Source organism: Meleagris gallopavo, chromosome 6, assembly GCF_000146605.3.
Source record: "Meleagris gallopavo isolate NT-WF06-2002-E0010 breed Aviagen turkey brand Nicholas breeding stock chromosome 6, Turkey_5.1, whole genome shotgun sequence".
NCBI classification, from domain to species: domain Eukaryota; kingdom Metazoa; phylum Chordata; class Aves; order Galliformes; family Phasianidae; genus Meleagris; species Meleagris gallopavo.
Window position 1 is genome coordinate 36,597,181 of NC_015016.2, and position 15,008 is coordinate 36,612,188.

A 15,008-nucleotide genomic window follows, 5' to 3' on the forward strand; every position below is an offset into this window, starting at 1 on the left:
AAAAAAAAAGTTAAGCTTCTGTTTTCTCTTCTGAACATTCAAGACTGCATGGTGACAAGACAGATCTCAAACTTTAAATTCTGGTTGCATTTCTGATGACTTTGTACATACAGATGTATGGCTGTACTTTCTGTACTGGATGTTTGGTGCTTTCCTTTTGTCTCTCATACCTAAAACGATCAAGACACCAACCAGATGCAATGGACTACTGTACACATCCAGAAAAGGAAATTTCAAGGACCGTCTGATTAGTTAATACGAAAACTACTCTTTGATGCCCTCAGTTTGCATCTCCTTCCTTGTAAAAAGTATACAGAAATCCCTGCACTCCCAGAAAAGACATCGGTGTCGGCATTAACTGCCAGATCAGTTATTCAGATGTCATTTGTTCCACTGTTACCGTCACTTTAAAATTCAAAAAGTGGTTTATTACCTGGCTGGCGACCTAGCTACACCGTTAACTACTACATTTCTACAGTAATGATAGCCTCCAAGGCAGAAACACTTCTCAGTGTTACCATGTTTTTGTTTACTTATTCACAAGCCATTAGGGAAACTTCATGGGATGATAACCAGCAGACTCATTTACAGCTTTCAAATGGGTGAGTCCAGGGTATTTCCTTAAGAGTCGACCGCCAGGAATGAGCTGACCTACGCGGCCTTCCAGGTGCTAGGGAAGTACAGACAGGACTTCCAGAAACACAAGGAGAGAATCTGCCTTCTTGGCCTTGTTAAATCACCATGAAGCAGAGTGAAAACTGTGGTAGAATGGTTAACAGATTTAAAGTGTCAGTTTCTTAGGTTTCATTTAAAGCACTAGTGGATTTTTTTTTATATATTCTAGCAAGTCTGTGATGTACTTTCACTGGCTCTGTTTGTACATTGAGATTGTTTAACAATGCTTTCTATGTTCATATACTGTTTACCTTTTTCCATGGAGTCTCCTGGCAAAGAATAAAATATATTTATTTTAAAAAAAACACCTGTGTGGAAGTTGTTCCTCCAGCCCCAATGTTACACACACAAGACGGAGAGTTTTCCATTTTTTAATGTTTAAACTTCATTTCAAAAAGCAGGTTTGCTGTTTGCAACCATGACAATTAAAATGTGCTTTAGCACCGCTGTCTAGAACATCTCTACAAGCCAGTCAGACAAATACATGACATTTCAATGAGTAAAAAAGAGCATAAAACTGTAGGTGTAAGAACAAAATGTTAAAATGCCTACACACAAGAATAAAAACCATCAATTACATTTATCACATAAAATAAGTCAAATGTACAAAAGTTTGCGACAGAAGGGACCAAAAGGACAACACAAGATAGTCGTTGGAAAACAGTTGTGTGCTCTTTGGGCACTTAGTTAAACATATCAAAATCATCATCTTCATCAGACTCTGCAAAATATTTCACTTCTTTTCTAGCCCGGCCTGTCCGGGGCTTTGGGGCAGTTTCAGAGGCAAAGCCTGACTGGAAGATTTCCACATCCGAATCCTGGTCAAAAGTGGCCTTCTTGGATTTCTTTGGAAAAGAAAAGACAAATCCTTTGTGAAGCTCTGTGCATGTTGCATCTTGACATTCAGACCTGAAACAACTCTTCTCTAACAGCTAATACATAGCCACACCTATACCCCAGTTGGTACATCAGCGCCCTCCCTTAAGAACATGCATCTCTGATTGAAAGGAATCTGTTAGGTTATTATTTACAAGTGGAAAGGACCACTGGGAGAACTGACCTTGCATGGTGTTGATTTAGGTGCCTTCTTCCCAGGGTTGTATTCACCTTCATTTTCTGAGCTTGATGCTTTCCTTTTCTTTGCCCCTCTTCCTTTTCCTAGGTGAGAGAATATAATTTCAATAAAACATCAAAGTTCAGCAAACTGGAAAAAAAAGCAACAGTCACATTACTACATTTTATCATGTCTGCGTGTAAAGTTCTAATTCACTTTACAGCTCAAGCTTCTTCACAACAGCCGGAAAATACAACATAACATAGTTGATTTTCTCAGTTTTACATCTTTCTTTTGTTCTTCTTCTGGAGTTACCATTTGGCTAGCAATTCATATTGTCAGTTCAAGACAGGGCCAAAATACACTAACTCAACTTCTTTGACACTTGTGAAGTACTCCAAGTAACTTTTTTGCTGATAACATGGCATTAATGCACCTTCACAGCTGAGGAATTTACTGTTTACAGCAGCTATCAGCACTGGCACATCCCTTCCCTTTGCAGTGTTCTGGTGAAATCACTGGTTGTGCTGCAGTGCTTCTGTCATTTTCTTCTTAGGACTGAGAACTGGGATACCAATGAATTGGTTTCAAGAATCAGAAAACCTGACTTAATAGAACTACCAACGATCAGAACTTTACTGACGTGTATAAAGGTGATCTCACAGAATGAAAATAAGCAGTATGCAACAGAATGGATGAGGAATTAAAAGGGGTTTGGAGGCATTAAATGCATTCCCAACAGCTAAGGTCACTTAAAAAGTTCACAGCACTGATAGTCAAGAAACGCCAGTGAACTATTTCTGTCATAGAAAGCTCAGGGCTGAGTAATCTGCTGGTGATTCATTCACTAATAAATCAGCGTGGTTCTTCTTTTAGAGACTATTTCTACTTCCCTCCAAATATAGTCGTGAACCTGTGTTATAGAGAGTCCAGACACTGTGTGATGCTAATTGTCACCACACCTAAATTACTACCTTTGGGTGCTGCAGTCTTCTTTGGAATGCCAAATTCTGAATCCGAGTCAGAATTTACAGTTTCCATCTTCTTGGCCTTGGGAGCCCTTTTAGGTTTAGGTGGTACATCTACTTTTGCTGTTAGAAGTTAGAGATACTGAATATGTTAAATTCACATATTGCTTAGAAATATTAAATTTTACTAGACTACAACGTAAATGGCAGATGTTAAAATGAGATGAGCCTCCTACACGAGGAAAACATGCTTCAGTTTTTATGTTAGAACCGTGAGGAATAAAAAGGAGGTGTTTCTTTTGTTAAGAAAACCTTTTAATTAAATTGTACCAGTTCATTCAGTATGTTCCAGTGTTTTTAATTAAATGCTTTTTCATCTTCTTGAGCACAAAACAGGTTACTGTTATCTAAAGCAGCAAGTCCTCCAAGTTGGATATTTAAAACATGCTCAGATACATTACATTACAGAACAGCTTGCTACTTGTGCCATTTCTGCCTTCACAGTGGTACAATCTTTGCCACAACTGCAGAACAACCCTCCCCATGATTACTGCAGGACTCTGAGGCACAATGCATCTGTGTTGTTTTCTGTTTATCCAATGAAAAAGAACCTCAGAAAAAGAAGGAAGGACAGGAAGGAGACATATCTGTGGAATCCTTAATGAATTTCTACTACTGCTACACAACTTGTCTTGCCATCTTTAAAAGACAGTACTCATATTGCTCCAAAAGCAATGCCTCCTATTTATTTCCATGGAAACTACAGCGAATATGAACAGCTCAATAACACCATTTGATAGTGTTTTCACTGTAGTCACCACCATTATCTATGCCTTTTTATCGGTGATGAACAAGAGCCTGCATGCTGTGCTGGTAAAAATCTGCACCAGTGGAGGTGACCAACTGTCACTGTCAGCACTGCTGGAATGCACCCCCCACTGCCTCACTGTGCTCACTGTTTGGTCTCTATAAACATTCAGTAAGTGTCAATTAATGTCAATGTCATTTTTTCTGCACAGAAGAATTCATTTCCACTCCTTTGCTTCACCTGCACTTCCATGTTAGACACCATTTTGTCAGACTGCCCCTCTGCTGCCATTGGTCGCATTACAATTAAATGCAATGGAATATTGCTGGGAAGATTCAACCTCGGCTGCCATACCAGCACCATCCGCCTCTGATATCGTGGGCCAAAGTAATAAAACAGGAGGCATTACTTTTGGAGCAGCCCTCATACCATGGAGGACAAGAAGTAATGCACTCTACAAGTTGAAAGACAAACCAGCCTTTTATAAAACCCTCTGCTACACTCCTCACCTATGTGTTATCTGTCAGTCCTAAATACCTCAAAGATACGACATACGTAAAAAGCTCCAGATAGCAGGAATTGGACACTGGTGAGTACTTAAGCCTTCATCTGTGATACTGCTAAGGGAATGTCTTCAGACAACAGGTGAGCGTCTCCAGAACCTTTCTGGCTTTGCTGCCTTTAAATGCTACCTGCTGGAGAACCACTGTACTGCTCTGTGTGATTGATGATACCTACTGAGTAGTCCCAGTATCATGTCCTGATAATATTAAAAACAAAGCTTTCTTTGGCATCAAGGAGAGGCTCCGGCAGCCTTTTAGATAGACTTTGAGAGTGAAGAACTGATGCTTAAGTTGGAACTCAAGAACCATATATGAAAACAACTGAAAATAGGTCTCTATAGATATCTCAATTAGAAGACAAAAGAACCATATTAGCATAAAGCAAACCAGAGTCAGTCAATGCCAGAGATCAGAAAATTTCATCTCAAATTGATCAAGGTCTGAGAAGAAGCTGAATCCCTAACTATTCCTTTATTTGCCCTAGACTAAGAAAGGAATGTGGCCATCCAGATAACAAGACAGAAAAAGTAGTTCTTCAGTATCAGCTTCCTGTCCTCCAAAATTCAGGCTCTGAAGTCACAAAAAAAACCCCATACAACTGTTTGTAATATGTGTTTCAGCTACACAATAGACATTCCCCTGTGAGGCACTCACTGAGGGTGAGTGGATACCAGAAGATGGACACAGAACTAAGGACATGACTAAAAGAATACCAGCTGACCAATAACTAAGCGTGTTAATTTAGCACTGCACTGTCAAAGAAGCTGTGATCATGTATAGTTTGGGCAAAGGAGAGAAGATGAAAACTGCTGAATGCTGTGAATTTTTGTGCACTGAAAAGGAAATTGTGTCTCTAAGACTACTATGAAGACAAAAGTATAACTCTTCTTCCTTGAACAAAAGCCTGTTTATATCTATTTTGTAAGGGTAAAGGTTAATCAGCACTCAGAAACATCACAACTGTGTTTTAAAGTTTCAAAGCTATGTTAATGACATCCACACAACTAATTGCATCCACACTTTCAAAAAAGAGAAAGGGAGAGAGAGGTTGAATGTTAAGTTGAATCCATGCTAGTACATACACAGTTCTTTCTTGTATTTAAAACAGGAGTTCATCATAAAAGACAATAATAAAAATAATCTTCATTCATTGTATTATAGAACTTTACTATTGATGATTAAAAAGTCTTCAAGTGTTTGAGAATCAGTTAGATATTTACTGATTCAATTAGAGTAGCACAATGTCATTGAGACAGAGATTAGAAATGTGGAAGCAAAGAGGGGAGGGTGAATGGATGCTGCAAATCCCTGGCACCTAACCCATAAAACAAGATAATTTTTTTCTCATTTTTAATAAAGTAAATTCATTATAGTAACTGGCTGCTTTCTTGCAGATTTCCTGGAGGTATCTTTCTGTGATATTAATGTACTAAGTTCAGCTGTAAGCTGGTCAAAGAAGACCACCATATTGCAGCAAAAAAAATTGCTTTTGGAGGAGAGACTATTAAGAAGAAAGAAAAAAATGAAATCATCTGAAAGAAATAATAGAAGCAAGGCAAAGATTTGAAAGCAGAAAAAACCTGCGGTCTATTATCTGCTAAGAAGACAACAGTTTTTCAACTTAGGTAGAAAAAAATTATTTTCAGCATTAATTATGGCAAGCACTTGGTATAATCCTTAAAATGTATTCAGAAACAGGCTCAGAGCTTTCCTTCAGAAGTAGATAGATAACAGTATATATGCCAATATTCTCCAAGGAACAGAGTGCTAAAACAACTAATGAAACCAATACGAATCATGAACTTGCTCTTGGAACTGTCCTGAATTCCCTGGTTTAAGAACATGCAAATTGCCAGTTCTAAAAGCCTGTCTAACAAATGAAGAAACTTCTACTTCTGAAGTGTAAAGGTAGCCTTCCGTTCTCTGTACCAAAAACTACAGCTAAATACAACTATGCCAGGTACATGGTCTGCTTAGGACTTAAATACTTCTTGGGGATTCCTCCTTTGCACTGTTGCTCTTACTTCTAACATTAATAAGTTAGATGTATTATAGAAGATTATCTTCAACCAGAAGGACATCATGACTCATTTGTTCCCTGAGGGTTAAAGCCTTTCATTAGTTTAACTAAAAGGCAGAACTCCATACGTAGTAAGTATTGACGTTATTGTAGAGAGAAAGAAATTAATATCATTAAGAAGCTGGAAGAAATTCAGAAATTCACACCCTCTCCTGCAGCGCCATTGAATTTGAAATAAATGAATGCTATTTCCACTTTTAAGATGATGATGGTGAAGAGATGATGCAAAGATGGAAGTGAAGAACTTTAAAAAAAGGTCTGATTTACAGGGTAATCCTACACTTACCTTTTTTAGCAGCTACTGTTTTACTTAGAATTTTCTCTGTTTGTTTTGGGGCGAAAGGTGATGAGAAAACAGGAGTAGAATCCTCCTCATCACTGTCCAATTTTGTTGTATCTATAACCACAGAGTATGTTCAGAATAAGATTTGTTCACTGCATATTTTAAATCATCCTTATTGGTCATATGCAAGATCAATCCCACAGATACACTCTTCAGATACTACAGCTAGGCTATGGGCATACCGTGTACCTACAAGCTGTGCTCCTCTCAGGATCAGAATCTCTTATTGCTTTTCCCCTGTGTAAATCTCAATACTGCTATTCTTAAAATTACTGCATTAAGTTTCTATTTATGACATAAAACCCCATACATATTCCATAACAGTAAATAGATCAGTGAAAACAAGCTCACCATCGTCTGTCTTCTGAGAGTAAGATGGGAATGAGAAAATGTTCCCGAAGTCTTGATTTTTCTTCTCTTGAGACATTTTTCTACTTCCAGACACAAGAAGAAATTGCATAAATTGCATTAACTACATATTGAAATAGGTAGACATTATAGCATCCGTAAGAGATTATTGTTTTCGCAATGTAACCTGTATCTAGCATTTCAGCAGACAAATCCTTAATAAAATCTTTATCCTGTCATGCATTGTAACAATTTAAAATTAACAGTATTACATTTTTATCAATAGTTCTGCATACCAAGTTGATACAAGAAGGAAAACAAAAAATTTTACTAAATATAATTAAGAGATGACATTACTGACACTATTACAATTTGGTAAGCCATGTCTTCCCAAGTCAATTGCAATGATGAGATAATATACATTTCCATTCCTCCTCAGAAATGTATACATTTTATTTTGCATCTTATGTGTAGATTAATAATTAATCAATATTTCATCAGTTTTGTTTAGAGACTTCTGTATTCAAAACAATTAAAAAATATATACTGCTGAGTTACAGTACTTACTCTGGAGATGGCTTTGATTTGACTGGAGAGAAGTCATATTCATCTTTTTCTAAACTGTCTGAGGGAACGAACTCATCCTCTCTGTCATTTATAACTGGAGAGGCTTTTACTTTAAGCTCATCTAAATCATTATTATTGTTGGCATCATCATCATCATCGGCATCATCTTCTTCTTCTGAGAAGTCAAATGTATACTTAGGCCTCTCAGCTAAAAGAAAAATACATATTTACACATTTCAAGATAATTATGCTACCACATAAATAAATTAAAGGGGAAGTCACTCAGCAATCCTGCTTCAGATTACAAAAGACAAAAGAGAGAGAGAAAAAAAAAAGTCTTGTTTGAGTCTAGAAGAATAGAGGCACATAATTTAGACTGCTACCAAACATCAGATGTAGTGTGACCAGCAGGAGCAGGGAGGTGATCCCCCTGTACTCAGCTCTGGTGGGGCTGCATCTTGAGCACCATGTTCAGTTTTGGGTCTTTCCCTACGTGAAAGAATCCAGGCCGTGGAGCATGTCCAGAGAAGGGTAACAAAGCTGTCAGGAGACTGGGACACAAGTCTTATGGCTGAGAGATCTGGGATTGTTCAGCCTGGAGGAGGCTCAGAGGTGACCTGAATACTCTTTACAACTGCCTGAAAGGGGGTTGTGGCGAGGTGGGGGTTGGCCTCCTCTCCCAGGTAACTAGAGATTGGATGAAAGGGAATGGCTTCAAGATGCACCAAAGCAGGTTCCATTCAGATTTTAGCAAAACCCTCTTCTCCAAAAGAGTGATCGGGCACTGGCACAGGCTGCCTAGGGAGGTGGTTGAGGTGTTCAAGATCTCCAGAGGTGTTCAAGAACTAAGTACTAAGGAACATGGTTTAGTGGAAAATATTGGTGATAGGTGGATGATTGGACTAGATGATCTTAGAGATCATTTCCAACCTCAAGAACTTTATGATCAGATCCATTTGTGGCTCGCTTCATAATGGCATTATGAAGACATTACTGCATAAGTATGTTTTAAGGAATAAGAATCCTTCACTTGTAGTCCAAGTTTTCTTGATGATATCAATTGAACATTCTTTCTAATCGAGTGCTTGAAAAGGTGATCCACAATTTTCCAGAAGAATCTTGTGCATTTCTTAAACTATCGAATATTTCTATATTTTTCAAACTTTCGGTCTGATACTTTTGCCTACTAGAGACTTTTTCAGTTATTTTTTTTGCAGCCAGTTAGGTCTTTGGCCCACGTTGGACAATATAATTGCATTAAAGTTATTTCTTTGTAATGGTATTCCTTTTCAATATCTTGTGTAATTCAGTTTTTTTGAGTAATTTCTATTCTAGTATTTTGGATGAGGTGAAAGATTTTTGGATCAAGTTACAAAATCTTTCACAGTAACTCTTGGTCTTGCCATTAAGGGTTTTTTCACAAACGTTACAGTGCAAGTTATCTGGAAAAGATAATGTCTTTAAGGAAGGCTGTGGTCAAAATAAAACATAGGTTAAGATGTAAAGTTGAAACTTTCTGCCACAGAGCACATTTCACAAAAACTGGATTACCTGCAGCTCTCCTAAGCAGAGAGTCTCTTGGAATAATCACAGGCTCACTCTCTTCTAAATCACTTTCAGACTTGGACTCATCATCTGACCAGGGGTTTCGTTTCTTCACTTTTTTTGCACTGGATTTTGTAGATGATGGTGCTCTTCTTACTCTAGTACCTGTAACAAGTTAAAGCATCTCTAATAGTCAGGGAAAAAAAAAAACACACTACTTCTGCCTTTTCTAATTGTTTATGTTGCATATACTTAGCATAATTTATCTTTAAAAGTTTTCTTTTAAGTTTTGTTTTACTTCCTAAGGGAAAATTTCAGAACGTGAAAAAAATTTCATATAGAGGCTAACCTCCTGCTGCCAAACAAATTTGCTCTAAGACAGAAAAACATAGAAGTCTCTAATTTGAAGTTTCAGCTCCTGTGCAGTCAAATTCCCATTTTTAAAAGGTTACTGGAGCTTTTCAGGAAAAGAACAGTTTTTCCATTATTCAGAGAATTGGGTCAGGTACGGTTATTGGAAAAATCCAATTAACATGAGAAGCAGAGGATACTCATTTGGAGGTGGTACAATACAATTGCAGGGCAAGCTCGGGTAAAGCTGGACTAATTGACTTTGGCTCAACACTGACGAGGGTGGATTCAGTCATAACTGTACTCATGGTACTTCATGGGGGTTATCTATTCATACTCAAATATTCTCTTTACTCCTTTAGCTTTCTGTTTTGTCTGTCACACCTCTGCCCCAATAATCACAATATTTCTGAAACAGTAATAATAAATTCCTATTAGTAGAGAAAAAAGAGAGTTAATATAGACATTGGTTTGCCACACCATAGTGTGCAACTTTTTTAAAAGTCACCATGACTGAATATGCCAGTCAGAAAATAAGTTTGTTTAATCAAGGTCTGCAACTATACTGTACACTGAGACTGAAGATCAGGGCTTGCCCCTTAGTGGCAGAGAACATACGTGTTACATATTTTTCATTTGTACACAATCTATGTAAAAAGTAATCTGTTTTTTTTCTACTCACATATTCAGTGATTTAGATCCCTCCCCCTCAAAACCATATGTAGAAAACAGAAGATCCCCACCTCAAGAGAAGCAGAATACTTAAAAGAAATTTCAGGAAGTTTTTACAACTAGAGAACCATAACAGAAGTGCCTGCATGTTTAACCTGAGCACTGACTACTTCTGCTTTTAATTTCCATGTATGCTGTAAGTAATACTAAAGTGTTTCAAAGTATTTCCACACATCTCTTTAAGGAAGAAAATCAGATGAAATACTTATTATTGTGGTATATTTCCCTTCTCATCATGTGCTAAAATACACTTAATGCAAAATTAGTACTCATTAAGCTCAGTGATGACTGTGTAAGGATATCTCACCAGGCTCCTTCTTCTCTCTCTTCAGTTTAGGGATTTTAGTTGCTGGGGCTGCTGTATTCACTGAGTCATCCCCACCACCCTCAGCTTGCACACCTCCAAATTCTTCATCAAATTCCATTTTTATTGCTACAGAATCAGCATCACCCTAAAAATATTAACAAGTTGGTCAAAATAAAATTACACCTTTATATTTCAACAAAAAACTGCAATACAACTTTCAGAAGAGAATAAATGAAAGTAGACTACTGAATTGACAATTTTAATAGTATTGGAAGGAGAAAAAAAACAAAAAAAAACAACAAAACTTCCTGGCAATAAGTAGTCATAATAGGCATTCAAACGAAAAATAAAGCCAGCATTAATTTCTTTACACACTGAGTTAGCAAAACATCATACACACAGTACGAATGGGGTCTAGTGGTTTGGATTTGTATTATCAGCAGAGAAAAATAAAGCAGTTAAACAATCTACCTACAGCAACACTTGGTTTACCTTTTTCCTTTTCAGCAATTTCCTACTGGCATCAGCTTTCATGGCAGATGTAATCTGTGGAACTATTCTTCTACCAAAAGGTGATGGCATGGTCTCTTCCAACTGAAGTTTCTTCATCTTGGGTTTACCAACTTTACCTTTTATTGGTTTGCCAACCATACCAGCCAGAACATCTTCCCTTTCCTGTGCTTCTACTTTCTAACAAACAACCAGGGGTGGGAGGGAAACGTTCATCTTCAGTAAGGGCAAAGTGGAACATGGTGCTTTTTCAATATTTATTTATTAACATGGAGCAGAAGACTGCCCTTAATTGTCATCTGAATTATAACACACATTTTACTAATGGAAAATCAATCACTTAATCTTGGTAAGTTCTTCCTTACTTTATGTAGTTAAAAATTACACTTCTTTTCAAGCCTAAATAAATACTAACTTTTCTACATTTTGGAATATCTTTCCTTCATCAAGTTTCTGTTCCTCATGCATATCTCCAGGTACTACTGTGAGTTTTGAGTCCGTCAGTGTTTAAAGCAAGCAGCTAGCTTTCAGAGTAAGTTTTATAAGGCACATTTTCCCGTCCTTCCATCAGTTTTTTATTACAGAAGTTGAGGCTTCAGCACAGAATACTTCCAATTGCAGCTGCACCATGAATGCAAATAAGATGAACATCTTATTTGTATTATCCTGCATTACTTCAAAAGATTACATCAGCCATTTTCACGGAACAATGAAAGTTGAGGCTCAGCAAGTTACCCACCAGCACGCCTTTACCTTTTACCACAGATACTAATGAGGCAAGGTAAAAGCTCTTTGTCTAGCACTTCTGGTCTACATGCTTTGTTCCTAGATTTCTGGCTTTCCATTTGACAATACTTACTGCTTCACAACAGGTTAGATCACCTAGAATTACTAGTTACTACTTCCAGCTTTTTTTTGTCATCTGAAAACAAATTTGTTCCTGGTAATTTTTCTTTCACTGACTTGGAAAATGCATTGTACTGTACAGAGGCAAGAAACAGTCCCTGAGGACTACAAATAAGAACTCAACTACCCAAAACAGATTTCCAACTTGTCCCTATATTTGGAGATCCATCTGGTTTCAATCAAATTTTTCCTTTTTTTCTTTTTTTGGGCTTATTTTTAATATATATTTTTAGAAAGATTTATAAAACATACTTCAAGCTCTTCAACAAAAGCTGCTAAGTCTTCTTTCCAGAGATCCGAAGCAGATTTCCTTTTAAGGTCGTTTAGTTCTCTCTCCTAAAATGTGAAAGTAGCATATAAAATTTAAGTTTCTAAGTTATGAGTTGGCTGAATCATCAGTTAGAAGTAATCTAGTAAATACTACCTAAACTGAACATTCATAATTGGGCACATCAGCAATTATTAAGTCATTTCAGAATAAGCCTCTCACAGTGTACCAACCTTTGAATCTCTGTGCTTAATTAGCTCTTCCACTTTCTCTTTTGTAAGTGACCATAGAGACATGTTTAAGATATAGTTAAAATCAGGGCCAGAAGTTGATCCAGAAGCAGAGGAAGCATCATCATTTGGGTTTTGTGGGTCCTCCTCTTCTGCTGCCTAAAGTGAAATACTCAGAATTAGACATATAAATAATCTTAGCTCTGTAAATGAACAGCAGCAATTCCTCAAAATACCTTGATGGATTAGTAAGGTGTTTCCTTATGGATTCAGTAACATCAAAATTTTTCTTGTCTTTTCCAAAAAGCCATCTTCCACTTTCTACTGTTGGATTGTTTAATCATTGATTTAAGAATACAAAGCTGAACCTAACATTAGCAATTTGCATTGTATCCTATTGCCTACAGAAACTGGTACCTTCCTAGCCATCTCACACAGGATGGAGATCTTTGCCCTCTGGACATGCAGGTACATCTGTTTCTTTAGAAACTAGCACAGTTTTGTATAGCAGTATACAAACTGCTATAAAAACCCTGAACATATGAATTTCTCATTCTAAACCTTTGTATTATCTAGTACCACCATTATGCAAAAATATTTGTACATAAGTTTGTATTTGTAAGAATGAAAGCCAATACAAAGTAGTAATGAATAATCTTTTAAAGTGTTGTGTCATAAATTAATTAGACTAGTGCAAAACAAACATCTGGATAAATGAATATCACTGAATATTATAACAATAGCATCAAACATATGCAGAGATTTCTGATCATCACCTTTTCCTGTGCTTCTTTCCAAGCTTTAACTGGATCAGATTCATAGCCCCTCTGAACCAACATTTGAATCAAATCTCTTTTTGATCTATTCTCTACAATACAAAAAAAGAAAAGAAAAAGGAAAAAATCAACATCATGAAAGTCAATGTCTTACATGGAAATACATTTTATATTTATTTATATATATAAATAAATATATATATTATTTATATATCTTTACATTTAAATCACTTCCAAATTTCTTCCCAATTCTATTTTAGAGAGTATTTACTCACCTATGGTAATTTTTCCTTGTATCTTCTCCAGAATGAAGCGAGCTTGGTTGTTCAGCTTTGTAGATTCAGCACCCAACATTCCCACAAGCCATTCCTTACGTAAACTATAATAATGTAATCGCAAATCAAAGAACTCCTTCAAAATGTCTTGCACAGTTTCATACTTCTTTAAACATCCCATATGATCAAATAGCACCTATAAAATATATAATATATGGCTTGAAAGAGATCTCATAACTCACGATTTTTAATCTTTGTGTATGAGTTTATTTCTATTGCTCTCACACACACACTACATAAAGAATAGTATTTTGAAGACTGAGAGCTCAAACCTTCCTCTGGGACTATACAGCACATAGCTAGATAGATTATATTTGTATTCACAAGTAAACTTAACATAAGATTTATGGTTATATCTTCAAGTATGAAAACCAGTATACGGAGAGGACGCCAAAATTCAGCTGAAAGTATGATTTTATCTAGGTACTAAGGCATAAATTCAGAGGCACATAATAATTCACAAAAAAATTGTATAACAATTGAAGAGTATTTTTTATAATTTCTAAATTCTGATGTGAAAACTCCACTTCAAACATCTCAGAAATTCTTCAAGTTCAAGTACAAAAAAAAAATCATTTTTACATCACAGGCAAAATCAATTCTGCCTAACTTCTGACACCTCCAGTTCAGACATTTATAGGTGAACTAGTCACCCTGAGCACCCCTCTATAGTCAGCTGAAAGAAAGAAATCCACCCCTAGGGGAATTCATCTGTCCAAAGCATCTGTTTGGTAGGTGGATGCATAATGGACTCACATAGCCATCTAACTCTTTAAGATGTTTACACCAGGACAGATTGATTCTTACACAAATACAGCCCTTAGAGAGAGAGTCTTATAGTAGTTCATACAGTTATTCAAACCTGTGAGAAGTACAATCACTTTGATTTGGCACATTTGCTTTTCAAAAATAATCTATACAATAGATTGAGCAAGACCATTTTCAACACATGCATGTGTGTATTTTTGCTTTGTGATAATGTTTGAAAGTAGCACCTGCCATAAAGAGACTAGAATTCTAGACAGTTCCAGTGATGTTTCAAAACTCAAGAAGCCCAACATGGTCAGAAAATCAAGACTTGCATTATCTCCAAGATGAATGAATTCAACAGTTCAAAATTTCTTTTTGTCACCAGCAAATATTAAGAGAGATTTGTTCAGTCATGCCAAAATCACTACAAAAACATTCAAGTTTACAAAAGGATAGCCAAACATAAAAAAGTTACCATAGAATTACAAGTAAGACTTGTTTGAAGCTTAAAGACTTTGTGCAATCCAGCAGCTTCTGCCTGTGCAAGCTTTTCTTCTGTCATCTTCACAACGAATTTCACAGTTGTATCTGTGTGGTATTCCTTGTAGTCAGAAATTAATGCTGGAGTTTTTTCCGTTCCATTCAGCATAGGTTCTAGAACCTGTTCTTTGTACACCTATTAAGAAAAAGATAGCAAAAAATAGAAATACTTATTCAAACTTCTTAAAATTTCTAATTCTTTAAACCAAGCTAACAACCAAGCTAAGATTTCAACTTGTGTACCACAGCTGAAACCAATGATAATTTACAAAACCAGTATTACCTGTAAAATGAAAGCTGGGATTAGAAAAAACATAAGAGCCATTCTAAAAGGCCAGGAAAGTCTACTTTA

The 15,008-nt window shown here is 36.4% G+C and overlaps 1 protein-coding gene across 4 annotated transcripts in view; it reads right to left on the reverse strand.

Moving 5' to 3' along the window:
• Positions 1-1,030: 1,030 nt before the first annotated feature.
• The window catches only part of TOP2B (DNA topoisomerase II beta), a 60,612-nt gene continuing 46,634 nt past the window's right edge, over positions 1,031-15,008 (reverse strand). Inside the window, exons 23-36 of one of the 4 annotated variants that reach the window (XM_010712873.2) lie at positions 14,592-14,792; positions 13,307-13,502; positions 13,032-13,123; positions 12,259-12,414; positions 12,010-12,093; positions 10,834-11,031; positions 10,342-10,486; positions 8,958-9,116; positions 7,407-7,614; positions 6,843-6,922; positions 6,435-6,545; positions 2,704-2,820; positions 1,736-1,833; positions 1,031-1,520 (exon numbers count right to left, since the gene is read on the reverse strand). In XM_010712873.2, coding sequence (XP_010711175.1) covers positions 1,359-1,520; positions 1,736-1,833; positions 2,704-2,820; positions 6,435-6,545; positions 6,843-6,922; positions 7,407-7,614; positions 8,958-9,116; positions 10,342-10,486; positions 10,834-11,031; positions 12,010-12,093; positions 12,259-12,414; positions 13,032-13,123; positions 13,307-13,502; positions 14,592-14,792 — 2,007 coding nt within the window. In that variant the 3' untranslated portion in view covers positions 1,031-1,358. Of the gene's footprint in view, positions 1,521-1,735; positions 1,834-2,703; positions 2,821-6,434; positions 6,546-6,842; positions 6,926-7,406; positions 7,615-8,957; positions 9,117-10,341; positions 10,487-10,833; positions 11,032-12,009; positions 12,094-12,258; positions 12,415-13,031; positions 13,124-13,306; positions 13,503-14,591; positions 14,793-15,008 lie in introns of all 4 variants that reach the window. The other 3 variants (XM_010712872.2, XM_031553941.1, XM_010712874.2) reach the window with 3 other exon arrangements.